Below are 20,991 nucleotides of genomic sequence, written 5' to 3' on the forward strand. Positions count from 1 at the left end.
TTAGTAGTTAATAGTTGGAGATTGAATACAATTCAAAGACACTTAGTTCTCTGTTTGGAGAAAATTTGTAGGAATGATTTGAATAAAATTGATTAAATTTTTTGTGGTGGTAATTACATTATTTTTATATTGTGAACTAAAATGTCTATATTTTTATTTTGTTAAACATATGTAGAGAAAGATAAAAAAAAAAAGACAAAAAAAAAAGATGAGATTACAATAATAATGATAATGATAATAAGGAGGACAAAAGATAAGAAGAAGAAAGAAAAAGAAAAAAAAAGATTGTATAAATATAATAGAATTTTATTAGATTGGTTATAAAATTATTTGGTCATTTAACATTTTTAAAAATAATGTTAAGAAGACAATAATATAAAATTATTATATTTAATTTGATATTCATAATTTTATATATATAACATCTATAATTATATATTTATTACATATAAATTTACTTATTTATTTTAGCAATAATTATAAAAATACAAAATAAAAAACAAATGCATTAAAAAAACTAAAAATGTTAAAAAAAAGTTTATATCTCCCTATGGTTTCAAACTATGACCCCAAACATTATACTTAAATAAAGGATAAATTGTTAAAATAATAAATTCTTAACAAAAATAATTTTAAAAAATACGAATGTTAAAAATATTATTTTTTATAGACAAAAAAATCGTTTTGTTAATTATTAAATGATTTATTTATTTGATTCGAATTTTTGTTGTAACATTTAGATAATTATTTAGAATGTGCTTACACAAAAAAAAAAGCAAAATTTGATCTTCAAATTTTGTATTTTTCTAAAAAATGGTCATTTACCAAAAAATAAAAAATTCATTGTTTAAAAGTAATAAATTTTAAAGATAAAATGACCTTATTTTTCTAATAATATTTATAAAAAAAATTACATCAAAATTTAATTTAAAAAACACATTTTGATAAGATATATATTTTTATCGTATAGAATTATTTGTCATTAGATCATGATTAACATTTTCAGCAACAAAAATTTTCAATACCAATATAAATAAATAAAAGAATTAAATGAATAATTGAGTGGTTGTAAGTTGTAACCAGAGATCCAAAATTTTGAGATGAAAAGTTATTGCGGGTCCAGTCCGTTACCACACCACTTACCAGCAGCCAACGACTCTCTCCAAACACGAAAAAGCCCACTAAAACCCCAAACCAACCTTTGCCTAAATCTCAAACCAGAAACTCCCAGGGTCTGTCCGGTCATTTTACACCCCCCTTCACTGAATTCCTTCCCCGCCGCTTAAACGCCACCGTCGCGAGGCCCATTCCCGCAGCTGCACTTCAAACTCGAAAGAAGAGAAGAATGAGTGGAGCTTCGTTAACAGGCTTGCAAGACCACCTCAAACTGGCAAGAGAGTACGCTCTCGAAGGACTCTACGACACTTCCATTATCTTCTTCGACGGCGCCGTTGCTCAGATCAACAAGTAATTCATACAATCCTCGTTAATCACTCAACTAATTTAGTTAGTAATTAGCTCTCCTAATCGGGTTTAATTTTGGAAATTTAGGCATCTAAACACTGTTGAGGATCCGTTAATCCGAGCGAAATGGATGAACGTGAAGAAAGCTCTGTCGGAGGAAACCGAAGTGGTGAAGCAGCTGGATGCGGAGAGAAGGGCATTTAAGGAAACTCCTGTTGGGAATGGGAGGAGGCGTCCTGCTTCACCTCCGATCTCTACCAAATCTAACTTCGTTTTTCAGCCGTTGGATGAGTATCCAACTTCTTCATCCAGCGGTCCAGGTGGTCCCTTGGACGATCCCGATGTGTGGAGACCGCCCAGTCGAGATGATTCTAGGTCTGGTAGCGGGAGAAGGCCCGTTGTTTCTGCCCGCGGGCCTACTCGCAAGTCCCAGCAGGATGGAGCTTGGGCCCGTGGCGGCCCTACCAGGCCCGCTGCACGCGGTGCTAAGGCTGCTGGTGGTGCTGCTTCTGGTAGGGTTAACTCCGGAGCCCGGGGCGCAACCGCTGCCAAGAAAGGCACTGCTTCTGGAAAATCCAGCAAATCCGATTCAGTTGTAAGTGTAGCTCAATTTCCTCTACAAACTTGGAATTAAATGCAACATGTTGATCTGGATGAAATGCAATCTTTGTTGAACTAGTTAATTGGTTTAGTGTATAATGTATTATGTATATAGTATTATAGTTCAGTGTTTTGATGAAGCAGTGCACATTTTTATTTGAATGGATAGAATGGTGATGGTGATGATGGGAAGACAAAGAAGGGGCAATATGAAGGTCCTGATCCGGACTTAGCTGAGATGCTTGAAAGGGACGTGTTGGAGACGTCTCCCGGAGTGAGATGGGATGATGTTGCAGGCCTCACTGAAGCCAAGAGGCTTCTTGAAGAAGCTGTTGTCCTTCCATTATGGATGCCTGAGTATTTCCAGGTATTGATGGTTTATCTATACATACTATTCTAGTATTCTGATGTGTATATAAATGTTATACTTTATGATTGTTGTGATGTCTGGTGCTTTTTAGTCCCTTGGTAGTTGTTTTGCTATATGTTGAAATTTGAATTAATCTTGCATGCTACTGTTTCTTGTTTTTCCTTGGAACTCTCTCATGCTTGTGTAGTCATGCACACAAATTCTCTTGTTATGCTGAGCTCCGATGGCCTTAAGCAGGATGTTGTTGTATTTCTATCCCATTGTTGTTGTCATGGAAAGACCTTTTCTGTGGAATTCATTATATGTGATTCTTACAGGGGATTAGGAGACCGTGGAAAGGTGTTCTCATGTTTGGTCCTCCCGGAACTGGGAAGACACTTCTTGCTAAAGCAGTTGCTACTGAATGCGGTACCACTTTCTTTAATGTTTCTTCCGCAACTTTAGCTTCTAAATGGCGTGGAGAGAGTGAACGCATGGTGCGGTGTTTGTTTGATCTTGCAAGAGCATATGCACCAAGTACAATTTTCATTGATGAAATTGATTCTCTGTGCAATGCTAGGGGGTAAGTCTTTGATGTTCTTTTCCTTACATAAAAATGTTGAGTTTTGCATCATGTATGCCATACTTTTATTTACGTTGGGAGATAATGGTTGTCAACTACCCCTTGGGTTCACCCTGAGTTAGTATCAGTTGAGATTATTTGATTTCTGATCGAGTTGCCTTTCAATTCATCAGGGCTTCTGGGGAACATGAATCATCCAGAAGGGTGAAGTCTGAACTTCTAGTTCAGGTTGATGGTGTAAACAATAGTTCCACAAATGAAGATGGTACCCGTAAAATAGTAATGGTTTTGGCAGCCACAAACTTCCCTTGGGACATAGATGAGGCACTGAGGTTTGTATTTGCTTTTCTACATCCTTTTCTTATACTTCTTAATTTGCATTGCAAGTGATAGAAGCATGCAATGAATTAGTTATATCTGTCAGAAACCTCTTTTAATGTGCATGTACTGATACAATTTGATGTTGATGCAAATCAAATCAGGCGAAGGCTGGAAAAGCGTATATACATTCCTCTTCCGAATTTTGAGAGTCGTAAAGAGTTGATCCGTATCAATTTGAAGACTGTGGAGGCAAGTTAGGACGTTGTGATTTACCTATGACACTGTCTTAAAGATATTATTATTATGTATTGCCTTTAATTGATTTCTTCAATGAATTCAAATAAAAGACATTGAGCATCTAACAAATACAAGATTTTCATGTTTTGCCTTTGCACCAGGTGGCCCCTGATGTCAATATAGATGACGTGGCTCGCCGTACAGAAGGCTATAGTGGAGATGATTTGACAAATGTATGTCGTGATGCTTCCCTGAATGGTATGAGGCGTAAGATAGCGGGAAAAACACGCGATGAGATCAAGAACATGCCCAAGGATGAGATTTCAAAGGATCCTGTTGCTATGTGTGATTTTGAGGAAGCTTTGAAGAAAGTCCAGCGAAGTGTTTCTCAGGCTGACATCGAACGTCATGAGAAGTGGTTTACTGAATTTGGATCAGCATAAGGAACACTAATACAGTGACATTTCATATTAACCACCACTATTGTGCACTGGCTGCATGATTTGCTCCTACTCTGCTGTCAATATTTTATTTGATTTCTGATGAGTGTTCATTGTAATTTGCAGGTGCTGGAGGGTTCTTTAATTGTTTATTTGTATGTGTTATCAATGATTTTATGTAACCTAATACTGTTTTTAAAGGAAATTGACTTCAACAACTACATCTGAACTCTTTTGATGGCCAAGGATCATGTTGAACCATAGCATTCTAGGTTGTGAATTTAAAACACACACACACACACACACACACACACACGGATATATATTACCATGTTTTATTTTCTTTCCTTGTAAGTTGTAACCAATGACCATCTAAAAAGTTCAGGATCTTAAAGTTCTTAATTCATGTATATAGCCATATTGCTGTCGTAAATCATAATCCAAAACGGTTAACATCTAGCCAAATTTTTGTCATCAAAATTCAAAAGAATGATTTTTTTTACTGGAAAAGAATGATGATCAATTGATCATGAAGTTGCCTTACATACAGGCTACGGCTAGTAATAGAACGGCCCCATGATGACAATAGAACTATAGAAGTAGGGCTTCGGCCCGTTTTAAAAACAATAAAAAAATAGAACTATAGAAGTAAGTTATATGTGTTGAAACCAACATCGTATTCTTTTGACCCAGGAAAAATTCCTTGATTTCGTTATTGGAGTCAAAATTGTTTACTTACGAAAAAAAAACTGTTTTTGTTGGACCGAAATTGTTTATTCACAAATGATCTTCATGATCTATGTCTGCCAAATTTTTGCGATCGTTACGTTAAGTCGTTAACAATTTAACATACATTAATTAAAACTTTTAGTTTATATATAAATCTGATATAAATAAGTAGACATATAAAATTTGGTGAAAACTCAGGTACAGTCGACTTTACATGAAGTTGATAGTTAAGAGTCGTTAGATGAAAAATTAGTCAAATTAGTCAAATCATCTAACGGCTCTCAGTTATCAATTTCACGTGAAATCGACTGCACTTGAGTTTTCACCATAAAATTTACCTATAGCTAATGGCAGTTATTTTTTGGTGGAAATTCACGTTCAGTCTTCATGTGAAGTTGTTATTGCTAGTTGAGAAATAATAGATAATAATGTAGTTAGGTGAAAATTTAAGAGCAGTTAACTTCACGTGAGGGTTGTCAAACGGGCTAGTCTGGCCCATTTAGGCCCGACTCGTTAAGCCCGTGGGTTAAATAGGTTGGCCCGTTTAAACCCGTTTTATTCGCGAACCATAATTTTTTAGTCCGAATTGTTTATGGTCAGTCCGATGGGTTAAACGGGTTAGTCCATTTATTCTTTTAATTTATTTTTCGAAAAATATTTGACAAAAAATACTACTTTTAGGTAAAAAAAACTTTTTAAAATTAATATTTTTTTTAGTTCATGGGTCGAATTTTTGGGTCGAATCAGGAAAAATATTACTTAAAAAGTATTTTTTTGAAAAAATGCAAAAAAAAAAAAATAAACGGACCACCCGTTTAACCCGTCATTTTTTTCGGGTTAATTGGGCTCAGCCCGTTTAGCCCGAAATTTAAACGGGCTTAATTTTAGAGACAAAGCTTGTCCATTTAAATAGATAAACGGGTTGACCCGATGGATTTAGCTCATTTTGACGGTCCTATGTGAAGTTGATAGTTGAGACTAATTTGATTAAATTTTCATCTAGTTATTAATTTTACGTGAAGTTGATTGTATCCAAATTTTTACTATTAGTTAAACATATCAAATCATTTAACAATTTTTAACTAGTAACTTCACATAAAGACAACTGTATATAAGTATTTGCTTTTTTTTTTCATGTGCATCAAAAACTTATACAATTTATAATTTATATTGTTTTTCCTTCCTTTTTTATTCGATTAATTTGGAGATTATTTGTTATTTTGTACATAAATACATGCATGCATTGTCTGCATAACGTGACAAACTTCATTAAATTTTGTTAGTGTATGTTTGTTTTTCGGCTCATAAATCTATACGAGAAAAATAGTTCCTCCAATTTAACAAAGCAAAAATTAATTTAATATCACACTGCTTAACTTCATTGGAGTACGTGATGATTTTTTTATCAAGTTAAATTTGTTATATATACACATGCTCTTTGTATAATATATGAAGTGACCCTCTGAGCTCTGTAGAGGTATTACCGTATTACATAGTATTTGGTAACGGTGTTAGACTATTGGTTTGCTATAATATGTATGTGCCTCTTCATGTGTCATTGAAATTAAAGTTTCAGAAATACTCACATGGACCAATAGACAAAGATTATAACTTATCCCTTATATTATAAAATTAAACATAATAATAAAGTAAGTCATAGAAGATTTGAGTTTTGATTTCACTTAATTATGATAAAAAGAAACAAACAAACTAAAAAACAGGTTTAATTAGGACGGTCCAATTGAAGGAAAACGCGTACATTATATTGCTGTGTCTTCGGGTTCTCTCCATATATGATGCTTCTCGATTTGTATATAACCTATGTGTGTATGCTATTATTATTATATTGTCACATGATCAAATAATTAAAGATGCATAATTATTTGTCTTTGCCGTGATAATTTAAGCCATGGCACGTGCATGTTGGGGAAGTTAGCAACATCAATCATCGAACTCTATCTCTTGGATGCTTAATTACTTTAAGTATGGTACGGATATTTCTCTATAAGTCAGGACATGTATATCTTTTAACCATTGTAATCAAAATCTTGGATTAGTTAGAAGGAAATTTAACCCCACCATGGTGTATATATATATATATATGTATTATACTCTCACCCAAAATAAAAGCCAAACTAAAAAAAAATAAAAGGTCTGTCCGAAAGGATGGTCTCTATCGCATATCCGTTCTCTTTAAAGAGGTCGAACACATTAAAAAGGAATAGTTTATACTTATTTAAGTAAGTAACTGCTTCCCTGAATCTCTTCAACTATTTTTATCTTCTCTAAAAGATATATCTTAACAAATTCTCAAGATAAAGGGAATGGTTATCCATCAATAAAAATAGAACTACTCTAACAAAAGTGATTATCTACTCTACTATAAATATACTGAACACTCCTCATGTATATTCACTTTCTAATCTACTAAAAATCTTAAAGCCCTTGCTAACTTAAGTATTGGAGTCTCTTACAAGTACCACCTCCCACCACCTCACGAGAAACTCGAACAGGCTGCACCTCGACATATCAAAGTTGGACGCTGCCACACAAAGGGATCTGGACCTCACGTTTAGACCCAAATCAATGCTTCAGATAAATCTCGGAACATTGACGCTATTGTTGGGGACCTGGAGCTCAACCCTTGATAATGGCGGATGATCAATAAAATGGTCAGACAGCCACCCGACATAAATAGGATGCAAGTATATTAAAAAGAGACTGAAATACAGTTTCTATGGATACCAAAAATTCTGTAAAAATTTCTCCCAATAGACAGAGGATATCAAATAGGGGATGATAATTTTACTTCTACAGTTAAATGGGATTAAATATACCAAATGATAGATACGAGGATAATGCACTTATAGATACCAACCATGGTAGATGGGAAGCCGCATATTCATCACCATCGTAAAAAAAAAAAAAGGGAACGTGACTAATGCTAATCTCCTCGTGAAATAAAATGGACAACGAGATATGTGCTGACTTACAACCACGGAAAGAATCATAATACCCACTCATGATAATGAAGCAATTGCATGTTTTAAATACATAGATTTTATGAAATAAATAAATAAATAAAATGTCCCATATTAATTAGTAATGGAAGGAAAAATGAAAAATATTATTGACAAACATAATGAAATCATTCTTTTCAATTTATGCCAAAAAAAAATATAGCATTAGTCAATTTAAATGCTACCCAATCAGACGATAGATTGATGAATCTAGTTTTTTTTATTGGATTCACAAATCAAGTACAACAAATCAGTGAATAACACCGAAAATTCTCATGGCACATCTTTTATTAGTTGCTCACAAATTGCATAATTGCCAATGAATTTGATGTTGTTTGCACACTAATAAAGACAGATGGTTTCCAGAAAGATGAGCTCGACCTCCTTTCCAAAGTTCGAGAAAGAACTCGAATAGAGAAAAAGCTCCAAAACAAAAGATGACTCTAAGATACAACCAAAAGGTGATCAAAGGGAGCTTCGCCATTAACGACTTCATCTGATCCAAAATGATATCGGAATACATAAATTAGGAGAAGGATATATGGCCCCTAATTGGAAGGAACTTTACGACCTCCAAAGGTGAACTCTCGAGGTCTTGACACGCTTGTAACTTTAAAAAGAACTACATCTAAGTAGTAAATTTTGTGTATTAGTGTACTCTTTTTTTCAACTATAAAGATTTTTTAATGATGCACCAACACGAAAACTAGGGGCAACCAAGCCCCTAGTGTGTAGATTTGTAAAGAAATTTCTTAATAAAAATATTTTATCTCTTTTTTCAGAAACGTTTTATTTAGAACGCATTAATTTAAGTTCGACAAATCGCGAAAATCATTGTCTGGCTTCGAATGGTCGGCAAGATAAAGTGATAAGGTATAAATTAATGTAAGAAGTTATATAAACAACTCTTACAAAACAACCTCAACAAGATTGGATAAAAAATGAATTGTAAAAGTAACTTAATAAAGACCGACTACTTGAAGTCGAAACTAGGAAAGAAAACTGATAACCTAACAAAATTGCTAAGACTTAAAGTCAAACGAACTCTGTTCAAACTTCAAACAGAAGTCATAAAATGTTCGAGTAAGACCTATGAAAAGATCAGGACTCAAGCAGGGACACTGTTCATACACTGACTCAAAACAAAAGTCAAGCCCAATACAAATGAAAGGCCCGCCTAAAAGGGTGGTCTTTACCGAATACCCAACTTCCTTAAAGAGGTCAGGCACGTTAAAAGGGACAGCTTATGCTTATCTAAGTAAGTAACTGTCTCTTTAAATCTCTCCAACTATTTCTATTTTCCCTAAAAGATAGATCCTAACAAACTCTTAAGATAAAAGAAACAGTTATCTATCAATAAAAATAGAACTATTCTAATAAATGTGGTTATCTACTCTACTATAAATACACTGATACTCTTCAGATATATTTACATTCTAATCTACTAAAAACCTGTCTAAAGTCCTTGCTAATTTAAGCATAAGAGTCTCTTGCAGGTACTAATCCCCATCTCCTCATGAGAAATTTGGACAGGTGATACATTAACATATCAAATCAAACACTGCTACACAAAGAAATTTAGACCTCAAATTCAGATCTAAATTAACGTTTCAGATAACCTTTAAAACAATATCCATGCATTCGCTCAATAATATAGGATGTTTTATCAAACAACTATTACTATTTACTAAGATCTTAACTACTAGATCTATATCATCCATTTTATGTTGAAAAAAATTATCAAGTACTCTGAATGTAATTTATAATATACATTGATATTTATAACGATATAATTTTAACATATATGACATAAATTGATTGGAGTGGATTAAACGATAAATAAGTTTTTAATTTTTTATTTTAAAGACAAAAATTTTTGTTGATTAATTAAAATATAAAAAATATCTTTTATTTTCTAAAATGCGAAATATCAAAAAAAAAATTTTAAAAGACTAATTTATCTTTATATATTTTAGACGGAATAATTTAGATGTCTCGTTTTTAAAAATTAGAAACGTTTTTTATATTTTTAATTAATTAGAGACTTGTTTTTAAATTAAAAAATTAAAAATTTATTTATTTATTTATTTTTCTAAATTTTTTTATTTTATAATATTCTCAGAGTATTAATTAATAATGAATAAGTAAAAAATATTGCTATTATTGATTTTTTTCATTAACAACATTCAATGAAATTCTAGCTAGTTAATTATTAGGACAATAAATAAAAAAAAAAATATAAGAAGTCAATAAAATATTTGTACAATGTGTACAATAAAAGTTTATAAAGTATTAGAGATATAACTATTAGTGTTATCTTTTTCTATCAGTTAAAATTTTTAGGAGGAATAATATCATGATATAATATTAGAGACCTAAATTTAAAAGATCAAAAGTTCAATTCTTAATCAACCTCAAAATCATGGTTATTATTGTACACATTGTACGAGAATAATTTCAATTCAATAATATAGTTTAATTAATTAACTCATCATCTTTCTTGACCGTTCAAAATATCTCTTTGTATCAGATGGTGCAAATATCTGAACGTATGTATAGTATTATAAGGAAAAGTAATGCATGTGCCTATGTGGTAATAATCTTTGAGACCTAGGTAGAGTAGTAGTAGTAGAAGAGTATAGTCTTCAAATTAGAATTGGTATGGTCAAAATTATTACAGACTCCAGAAGAATTTTTGCCTTACCAGTTTAGGAAGACACCAAACCATGCATGTTCTTTGACTGCAAATAAAAACTATCTTATTTTAATTAGTACTTAAAGAATGTTATTTTATCCTCGAAATTAAATAATGTTCAAGCTTATTAGCTTAATTATATATGAATCTCACGCACTAAACATGTGCATTATAAGTTTAAATATACATAAAAAAAAAATGACTCACGTTGCATGATGACTGAAGTTCTATATTCATAAGGGACCCCATAATAAGTTACTATTTGAATTCTCGTATACTTAAAACTGTTTTGCCTTTACTTTTCTTTTTATTTTACCAGAAGTAGTATAATATATAACACAGCATAATAAGTTACTAGTAATGGTAAACAAATTTGAAGTAAATGAAATGGTGGACCTTAGGTTATATCGTTATATATCCAAAATTCCAAATCAATGGGGGAAGCCATGGCCCGTGGGTTGAGTAGGAGACCCAAATCGGTCCCCGGGCCACGTGAAGAGCATGTGCATCATAGGAAGAGTAATGTAATGTGTGATATCTGATCTGTGATATTGTGAACACACACGAGCCTGTGTCCCATGAATGCATGTCATGTCATGAGCAATTTCAAGTTTTCAACCACAGGGTGGGCCACAACCTTTATCCCTCCAAATCATCATCTTATTCATCATCAATTAATCAATGACATCAACATACACTATATATAGTATTTCTTAATGAGTATCTTCAAAGTACATTTCAGAAATAAATAAAAAAATACTAATTTTTTTAAATTATTTTAACATGATATTTGAAACAATAATGCTAGAGAATTAAGATGGTTTCAACAAAAAATCAGCCAAATGCTTCTAAGTGAATCTAAAAGTTTTACGTGGATGGTGCTTATGTTAGGCATTAAGATGTTTCTTTTTTTTTGTAAATTGGATGGTTCTATTTTCTGATTTATCATGTTTTAGTAATTTGAAAAGAGAATGAGGGTGAAGAGACGAAAGTTAATTGAATCAGTTTCCGTGATTCATGTTACAATGATACTGTATCTCTTCCTAATTTGAATGTGGTGAAACATTTGAAAACCAATATTTTAAATCATAAATAAATAAAACTAATTACTATATTTATAATTAACTAAGTTATTCATTCTTTTAAACTTATTAAATTAACTATTATGTATTTCTGTATATTTACACACATTGATTTATATATATTTTTAACTAAATAATTAAATCCAAGTATTTTTATATATAATGATTAATTAGTGGCTAATTTTACTTTTTTTTTTCCACTTTTAACATATCGATTTTGTCAAGATTACAACAAATCAGGTTTCTTGAACAAGAAGAATGCAGAACTAGAGCAGAGAAAGAAAAAGTGAATGATGAAACTAAAAAGGTGCATCCTTAGCGGCCAGCGGGTAGCAATAGCCAATAAGATGTGGATCATAATAAGTGGTGATAGCATTCGAATGTTTTGGGATCGACTTGAATGGTGTGACATGCCAAATCAAAACATACATTATTATAATTATTATCATTATATATATATATATATATATGTATATACGCATACATTTGGTAAGGATGGGATGAGAGCGATAACCCAAATGAGAGGGGTATTGTGGGTGTTGTCATATAGCGAATTGAATGAGATAAATCATATTGGAAGCCTTTCATTTAAATTTCTTTATACTTGAGGACAAGACAAAGGCACATGTTAACGTAGGGGCCCTTACTCTTTTCTTGGAATTTCAATTATTTACAACATTAGTATATATATTTAGTACAATCTAATAACAATATACATGTCTTAAGTATAAGATTAGAGGATTGGATTTCACTTTCTTCTATTAGTGTGTGCAATATGTATTGAGGACAAGATAGTCCTTTCCCATTGTATTGTTCATACCTACTAATCTACATGTATAATTTGGTTTGGGGTAAGGGGAAAGTTTGTCGCCTTGTGGCCTATGATCTTTATATATGCTATCTTGGCACAATCATGTTGTGCTCACCTCATCATCCTTTTTTTTTTTGTACTATGTTTTCTAATTGCAATAAGTACTAGCAAACCATCAATTGCCATAATATTTATAACACTCTAGTCTCTTGTTCCTACCCTAACAACATATACATATAATACTAAGAATTAAATATGCCTTCACTCTCCGAAGCCTACCATTCCCACCCTGTGGAGGTTCACCACCACAAGCACCCTGATTTCAAGTCCCTTCAAGAATTACCGGATTCGTACGCTTGGACACACCCAGGAGATCATGCACTCGCCATCAATACTACTTCTTCCAATTTTGGTAGCGTTCCGGTCATTGACCTATCTGACCGGAACGCAACCAGGCTTATAGGGCATGCATGCAGGACCTGGGGTGCTTTCCAGGTCGTGAATCATGGGGTGCCCTTAAGCCTCCTTGACCACATTCAGTGGGTCGGTCAGACTCTCTTCTCACTCTCGACTCACCAAAAGCTCAAAGCCGCTCGCTCTCCAGATGGAGTGACCGGCTATGGCCTCGCACGCATCTCCTCCTTCTTCCCCAAGCTCATGTGGTCCGAGGGCTTCACCATCCTTGGATCCCCTCTTGAACATTTCCAAAAACTCTGGCCCCAGGATTACGCTAAATACTGGTACCATTACCATTACCAACAAACACACATCCTCACCCACGTGCTTTTTCAATTATCATATTATTTATATGCATTAAAACTATAGAGTATAGATACATAAAGATATGCAAAATAAAACACATTATGCTAATTAATTTTTGGTATTTGTTTTTTTTTTATAATGAATTCATCATAATGAGAGTATTATTGAACCCACACTATAGAAGATTAGGCATGTGATGAGGATCTATTGCAGCGAATCCGCCACTTGTTTCTGCTTGTTATTTTGCTTCCAAGCCTATTTTTAATTGGTCAACAGTGCTGTGATTTTTTCTTAACACTTGGCTTTCTTTGTCGTTTCAGTGATATTGTCGTGGAATATGATGAAACCATGAAAAAGCTAGCGGGAAAGTTAATGGGCCTCATGTTGGACTCTCTCGGCATTTCAAAGGAGGAACTCAAATGGGCCAGCCCCAACAAGGGCCCATTATTCAAAGACACATGCGGTGCCTTGCAATTAAACTCCTACCCGACTTGTCCGGATCCGGATCGGGCCATGGGGCTCGCCCCGCACACCGATTCCACCCTCCTCACAATCCTTTACCAAAACAACATAAGCGGGTTGCAGGTTCACCGGGAGAGCACCGGGTGGGTGACGGTGCCGCCGATCCCTGGTGCTCTCGTGGTAAATGTGGGCGACCTCTTCCACATTTTGTCAAACGGGTTATACCCGAGTGTGCTCCATCGGGTTCTGGTGAATCGGAGCAAGCAGCGGTTTTCGGTTGCGTACCTATATGGGCCCCCATCGAATGTGGAGATATGTCCACATGCGAAGCTAGTGGGCCCAACTAGGCCTGCTCTCTATAGGGCAGTGACTTGGAATGAGTACCTTGGCACCAAAGCAAAGCACTTCAATAAAGCACTCTCTTCCTTTCAACTATGTGCACCTAAAAACGGTTTGTTTGATGTAAACGAGTCTCACAAAAATAGTGTCCAAGTGGGTTAACATAGCTTTTCACCTTTTAGAACCTTCCCTCTTGCATGGTCTATTTTTGTACCAAGCATACACTAAAACCGAGATATATATATATATATATATATATATTGCTTCTTAACTTGAACTACTATTTGGATGTTGTGGCCAAACAACCAAAAGGTGGAAGAACTTATTATAGATAGGAAAATCTTATAGTTTTCTATAACAACTATTATAAAAAGTTATATTTTAATTTAGTGTTGGAAGAATATAATGTAAGTCCATTATTAATTTTTATTTATTTATTTGCTTTATGATGATTGGAGAGTGGAGACACTTCTAAGTTCTAAACAAGTATAAGAGAATTGTGCAAAATATTATTGATTGCTTATTGTAGATAATAATGTTTGGCCCTAAATGGGAGAGAGAAAATTTATAGAAAAAGGCCATGCAGAAGATAAGATACATCAAATCAATAAAGTAATATGCAAACACAAAAGTTTCATACTTTCATTGGTGTTTCGTTTGTCTTTGTAGTGAAAGGGACGTTGCAAGATTGTAGAGTTTATTTGAATATTCAGTTTCCAGTACAGCACGCACAAGATAACATTATTATTTTCTTTGGAACTTGATATTTAGCTTTATCTATATAAAATTCTATGGCCATGAATAATGAATGATGCAAAGGGTTAATTATTATTATATAATATATATACCAAACCTGCCCAAAATTTTATTTGTAAACTAATAATGTGCATGAGTTTGATCGGTCCAACAGAAGAGGTATATATAGCTAAATGGCTAATAATCACTTAATCATATAGATATCTCAAACCTATGTTTTTATATTTTAATTTTTCAATATCTTGTTTTCTTGTTATTGTTGTTATATTAATCAATTCATTGATGAAATAGATGATCAAATTGATGGTCGCCACATATTAAGAGAAGGACATGCAATTAAGAGATTAAATGAACAATGGATTCTACATTTCTACTACATACATTTCAGTGAAGTGACTTCGATGGACAGTTTAAGATGGTTATTTTGGTAGTAATGTAAATGGTTATTTTAATTTTTTATGTGAATGATTATTTTGATTAGATTATGTTTAGTTATATATAATTAAAATATGTTGGATGCTCAATTTATTAGATGGTTGTTTTTAAGTGGATGATTATTTTCATTATGGGTGAGCGACGCCAGTGGAAGCATGTGGCAAGCCAAGCAACGACAGTAGAGTGAGATGATTATTGATAAAGGTGGGATTGACAACCGGTTGAAAAAGAAGAGGATATTGGAGTAAAATGTTTTGATAAATTAAAATTTGTGATGATTATTTTTTTAGAATAATTGAGTAGATTCTTTTATTTAAGTAATTTGTAAAATATTTTTTATTTTTTATATGTATTTAACTAAATCTGTAGTTTATATTCACATTATTTAAATTTTTCATTGTCTTCTTAACAGAATTAATACAAAAATACTTAGTTACTTGCCGTACCAAGTTGCTTATGTTTGCTTATTTACTTTCACATAAAATATAATTGGTCTATAAGCTGTTAGAGAAATTGGGTTGTGCAGAGAGGTGTATATGTGGAGAAGGTTTTGCTAGGGTTACTGAAGAGGGACAAACTTGACACTTGAAAAGGATAACACCAAGGGTAGAAGTGGAAAAAGTTCGTTGAATGGTGTCCTGGTGAAATTGCAATTTTGCGTCTCAAATTAAGATTTTTATTCATCTCTGCATCTAAGCAAATATAGTAGTTACTCGCACAAAAGTATTCTTATGTGAAAATGAAAATTTAAATTTTTTAAATAATTTAACATATTTAATTAAATAATTATTTAATAATTTGTAATTATCATAATAATATAAAAGACATCATCATACATGTGAGTATTTATCTATTAATTATATTAAATATATATTAAAATTAATTACTAAATTTAATTATTAAAGTAAAATACATATTAAAATATAAATAAAAATATTATTTATATATTAAAATTAATTACTAATATATTTATGTATAAATACATGTATAATTTAATTTGTTTTCAATATGTATTTTATATTAATGACTGATTTTGATAGTTAATTTTAGTGTACATATAACATTATTCAAATATTTTTATACGAAGATAATAATTAAAAAATAGATATATTTAATTAAATTATTTAATATAACACTCGTATCTTAATCATTAACTTATTATTTTCTTATGAAAATATTTTTCTCTCTGAATAGTCTAATTGTATTAATGTGGAAAAAATATAAAATCTAGGCCATAGGACTTTTTTATGTGTGCTGATCACCATAAAATTTAATGCAATAATAACGAAAAAAAGACGAGATCTCAACAATTTTTTGGGATCTTAATTGTGGTTGATGAAGTCTTTCATACTATTGATTAGGTAGTAGTAGTGAGTTATAAACTTATAATAATAAGGAGAACTCACATAATAAATGGATGAACTCGTTGCAAACTCATTTAATTAGAGCATTTCCTAACCAATCATTAGATTCTATCGTTATAATAATCTGAATCGTGTCAGTATTGGTTGTATGAGATTTTTTGGTAGTTGGTATGTATGTTGCCTTGTGCTTTGAGTTGGGTCATTAGGTGTTCATTGTTTTTTACTTTTTTGTTTTAGTTATTGATTGACTTTAAGTTTTTTTTACCCGGCTAGAGAATTAATTTTTTAGTTAATATTAAATTTTAAATTTTAAATTATAATTTAATACTAAATTTTAAAACTTCTAAACAAATATTAAAACTATATTTTTATAATAATACAAAATATTGTTTTGTACTCTTTAATTGAAAGGTATAAAATAAATAGATGACCCAATTAAGCCCAAGATATTAAGGTTAGCATTGAAATCACATAAAATCGTATTAAAAATGTTACAAGATAATAAAAAAACTAAGTAAACGAACTATAATTTAAATCACATAATTTTTTATTTTCATTTAGAGTTTCTGAATTCTAATAATCTCACTCTAAAAATAAATAGAGAAGTATGTGGCTCTCCTAGTAGTATTTGTTTCTCTTTTCATAAAGAAGGATCATAGAAGTACAATAAAAGATATGTAATTATATGTATGTAAGTATGTATGTGATGAGTAGCAAATTGAAAGGAATGGTAAGTTGATCCGATTTGAGAGCAATGATTTGGGGAATGAAACAATAATGTTCTGAACACAAAGTTGGTGTTGTCTCTCTGCAACAACCACGTGTTGGTGGCTGTCCAACTTGTTCATCATCAGAATCACAGCCTTATAGTTCATATCATGGAGCAATGCTAAGTGCTGTTCTTCTTATTTTACCTTCAAAACTCATTTTCAATTCAACTTTGCAGTGTTTTCAGTTTTCACTTGTTTGATTTATTCATCGTTTGTCCAATTTGCATATGCATGATGTCCCTACCTCTGTGACACCATTATTCATTATTCATTATCCATGGTCCTAAACTTTTACTTCTTTTTAATCATTTTCTTTATGGAATAAAATTGGAAAAACCTGATCTATGTTTCACCATCACCATATATAAACAGAAATAATTAATATGTTATTAATTTTCAGTTCAATATCGACAAAATAAATAATGATGGGTGTTGGAAACTTGTAAAATTGTATTTTAACATCAAATAATAAAATAAGTATTTATTGATACACTCCGTCCATATTTAATTTTTGTCATTCAATTTTTGGATAGACAATATTAACTAAATTTTTTTATTATAAAATAATTTAAAAAATTTAAAATTTAGAATTAAAATTTAAAAATTTTAATTTAAAAAATTTGGCTGATATTAAGAAAAAAAAAATTTGATCATAATTAATTGTTAATACATTTAATAAAAACTTAATAAAAATAAAAGATCAAATTGACTACTTAGGATTTTTCTAAGAAGACATTAGACAACATATATTTTTTAAAAGAAAAATGAGAGATTATGTCACATAAAAAATTATGCGTGACATGTGTAGAGGGTATGTACTAATGCTCAATTAAGATTTTTTCATCTTTCAATAAAAAACACGTTCAGCAAACTGCTACTGTATAAAAAAGACAGCATTTCATATTTAAATCAGTTTTATGCTTAAATATTTAATTTATTATAAACTGTTTTGATAAAATTTTATTCAAAATCTGCAAAGAGAAAAATTTTAAAAGACAGTTAAAGAATGAAATTATACCCTTTTGTTATTAACATTATCTATATAAATTTTTACATAAAATACTAAATACCTAAATTTTAATAAAATTATTCTAACAAACTATATACATTAGAATACCTAAAGAGTACCTAAAAAATATTTTAAAAGAGTATATATATATATTGAAGTCCTAGTTAAAGAAAGAAAAATTTATGATAACAAAGAAAACAATTCATGATTATTAGTTGTACATAATAAGCTATTATTGAAGTCATGATTAGCATGCATATTATTGTGATTGTATCAAATGAAATCACTCAATATAAAAATAAAAAATTATGTTGGCCACTTAGGATTTAAAAAGACATTGGACAACATATATTTTCTTGAAAAGAAAAAATAAGAGAATCTGGTGCATAAAAAATTATGTGTGAGATATGTGAAAAGTATGTACTAATATTCGGTTAAAATTTTTTTATCTTTCAATACATGAAAAATAGAAAATACGTTCAACGTTTAGCAGACTATTGCTGTATAGAAAAAATATTATTTTATGTTTAAATTAGTTTTGTATTTAAACATTTAATTTATTGTAAATTGTTCTGATAAAACTTTATTCAAAATCTGCAAAGAAAAAAAAATTAAAAAACAGTTAAAATGATGAAATTACACACTTTTGTTTTTAACATTATCTATATAAATTTTTACATAAAATACTAAATACCTAAATTTTAATAAAATTATTCTAACAAACTATATACATTAGAATACCTAAAGAGTACCTAAAAAATATTTTAAAAGAGTATATATATATATTGAAGTCCTAGTTAAAGAAAGAAAAATTTATGATAACAAAGAAAACAATTCATGATTATTAGTTGTACATAATAAGCTATTATTGAAGTCATGATTAGCATGCATATTATTGTGATTGTATCAAATGAAATCACTCAATATAAAAATAAAAAATTATGTTGGCCACTTAGAATTATAATTAACATGCATATTATCGTGATTGTATCAAATAAAATCACTGAATATAAAAATAAAAAATCATGTTGGCCACTTTGGATTTTTCTAAGAAAAAGACATTGAATAACATACATTTTTTTGAAAAGAAAAATGAGAGAATCTGTTGTATAAAAAATTATGCGTGAGATGTGTGGAGGGTAAGTACTTATGCTTGATTAAGATTTTTTTATCTTTTAATACATGGAAAATAAAAGACACGCTCAGCAGGCTGCTGCTGTGTAGAAAAGACATTATTTTTTGTTTAAATTAGTTTTGCACTTTAACAAAGGAAACATGATTATTAGTTGTACATGTTAAGTCATTATTGAAGTGATGATTAACATGCATATTATTATGATTGTATCAAATAAAATCACTGAATATAAAAATAAAAAATCATGTTGGCCACTTAGAATTTTTTAAGAAAAAGACATTAGACAACATATATTTTCTTGAAAAAAAATGAGAGAATCTGTTGCATAAAAAATTATGCTTGAGATGTGTGGAGGATATGTAATAATGTTTAAGATTTTTTCGTATTTCAATACATAGAAAATAGAAAATACGTTCGGGAGACTGCTACTAAATAAAAAAGACATTATTTCATCTTTAAATTAATTTTGCATTTAAACATTTAATTTATTATAAACTGTTTTGACAAAATTCTATTCAAAACATGTAAAAAAAATAAAAAACAGTTAAAGGATGAAATTAGACGCTTTTATTTTTAACATTATCTATATAAATTTTTACATAAAATACTAAATACCTAAATTTTAATAAATTTATTCTAACTATATACATTAGAATACCTAAAGAGTAGTTAAAAAGTATTTAAAAAGAGTATATATATATTGAAGTCCTAGCTAAAGAAAGAAAAATTTATGATAACAAAGAAAACAATTTATGATTATTAGTTGTACATCATAAGCCATTATTGAAGTGATAATTCACATACATATTATTATGATTGTATCAAATGAAATCACTGAATATAAAAATAAAAAATCATGTTGGCCACTTAGGATTTAAAAAGACATTGGATAATATATATTTTCTAGAAAAAAAATGAGAGAATCTAGTACATAAAAAATTATGCGTGAAATATGTGGAGAATATGTAGTAACGTTCGGTTAAGATTTTTTTATTTTTCAATACATGAAAAATAAAAGATACGTTCAGCAGATTGCTGCTGTATAGAAAAAAATATTATTTTATGTTTAAATTAGTTTTGTACTTAAACATTTAATTTATTGTAAACTGTTCTGATAAAACTTTATTCAAAATCTGCAAAGAAAAAAAAAACAGTTAAAAGAATGAAATTACACACTTTGGTTTTTAACATTATCTATATAAATTTTTACATAAAATACTAAATACCTAAATTTTAATAAATTTATTCTAACTATATACATTAGAATACCTAAAGAGTAGTTAAAAAGTATTTAAAAAGAGTATATATATATTGAAGTCCTAGCTAAAGAAAGAAAAATTTATGATAACAAAGAAAACAATTTATGATTATTAGTTGTACATCATAAGCCATTATTGAAGTGATAATTCACATACATATTATTATGATTGTATCAAATGAAATCACTGAATATAAAAATAAAAAATCATGTTGGCCACTTAGGATTTAAAAAGACATTGGATAATATATATTTTCTAGAAAAAAAATGAGAGAATCTAGTACATAAAAAATTATGCGTGAAATATGTGGAGAATATGTAGTAACGTTCGGTTAAGATTTTTTTATTTTTCAATACATGAAAAATAAAA

The 20,991-nt window shown here is 30.4% G+C and overlaps 2 protein-coding genes across 2 annotated transcripts; both read left to right on the forward strand.

The window, feature by feature from the left end:
• Positions 1–1,135: 1,135 nt before the first annotated feature.
• LOC107459838 (katanin p60 ATPase-containing subunit A1) lies at positions 1,136–4,215 on the forward strand. Its single transcript, XM_016078127.3, has 7 exons — positions 1,136–1,467; positions 1,552–2,059; positions 2,234–2,431; positions 2,752–2,996; positions 3,170–3,328; positions 3,479–3,566; positions 3,716–4,215. Exons 1-7 carry the CDS (start codon positions 1,346–1,348, stop codon positions 3,995–3,997), a joined length of 1,602 nt encoding a protein of 533 aa, XP_015933613.1. The 5' UTR covers positions 1,136–1,345; the 3' UTR covers positions 3,998–4,215.
• An 8,287-nt stretch (positions 4,216–12,502) lies between these two features.
• LOC107459615 (gibberellin 3-beta-dioxygenase 1-like) lies at positions 12,503–14,203 on the forward strand. The gene is made up of 2 exons (XM_016077855.3): positions 12,503–13,071; positions 13,414–14,203. The coding sequence occupies exons 1-2, from the start codon at positions 12,587–12,589 to the stop codon at positions 14,054–14,056; spliced, it is 1,128 nt and encodes a 375-aa protein (XP_015933341.1). The 5' UTR covers positions 12,503–12,586; the 3' UTR covers positions 14,057–14,203.
• Positions 14,204–20,991: the final 6,788 nt, after the last annotated feature.

The sequence above is a fragment of the Arachis duranensis genome, chromosome 7, assembly GCF_000817695.3.
Source record: "Arachis duranensis cultivar V14167 chromosome 7, aradu.V14167.gnm2.J7QH, whole genome shotgun sequence".
Lineage (NCBI taxonomy): Eukaryota > Viridiplantae > Streptophyta > Magnoliopsida > Fabales > Fabaceae > Arachis > Arachis duranensis.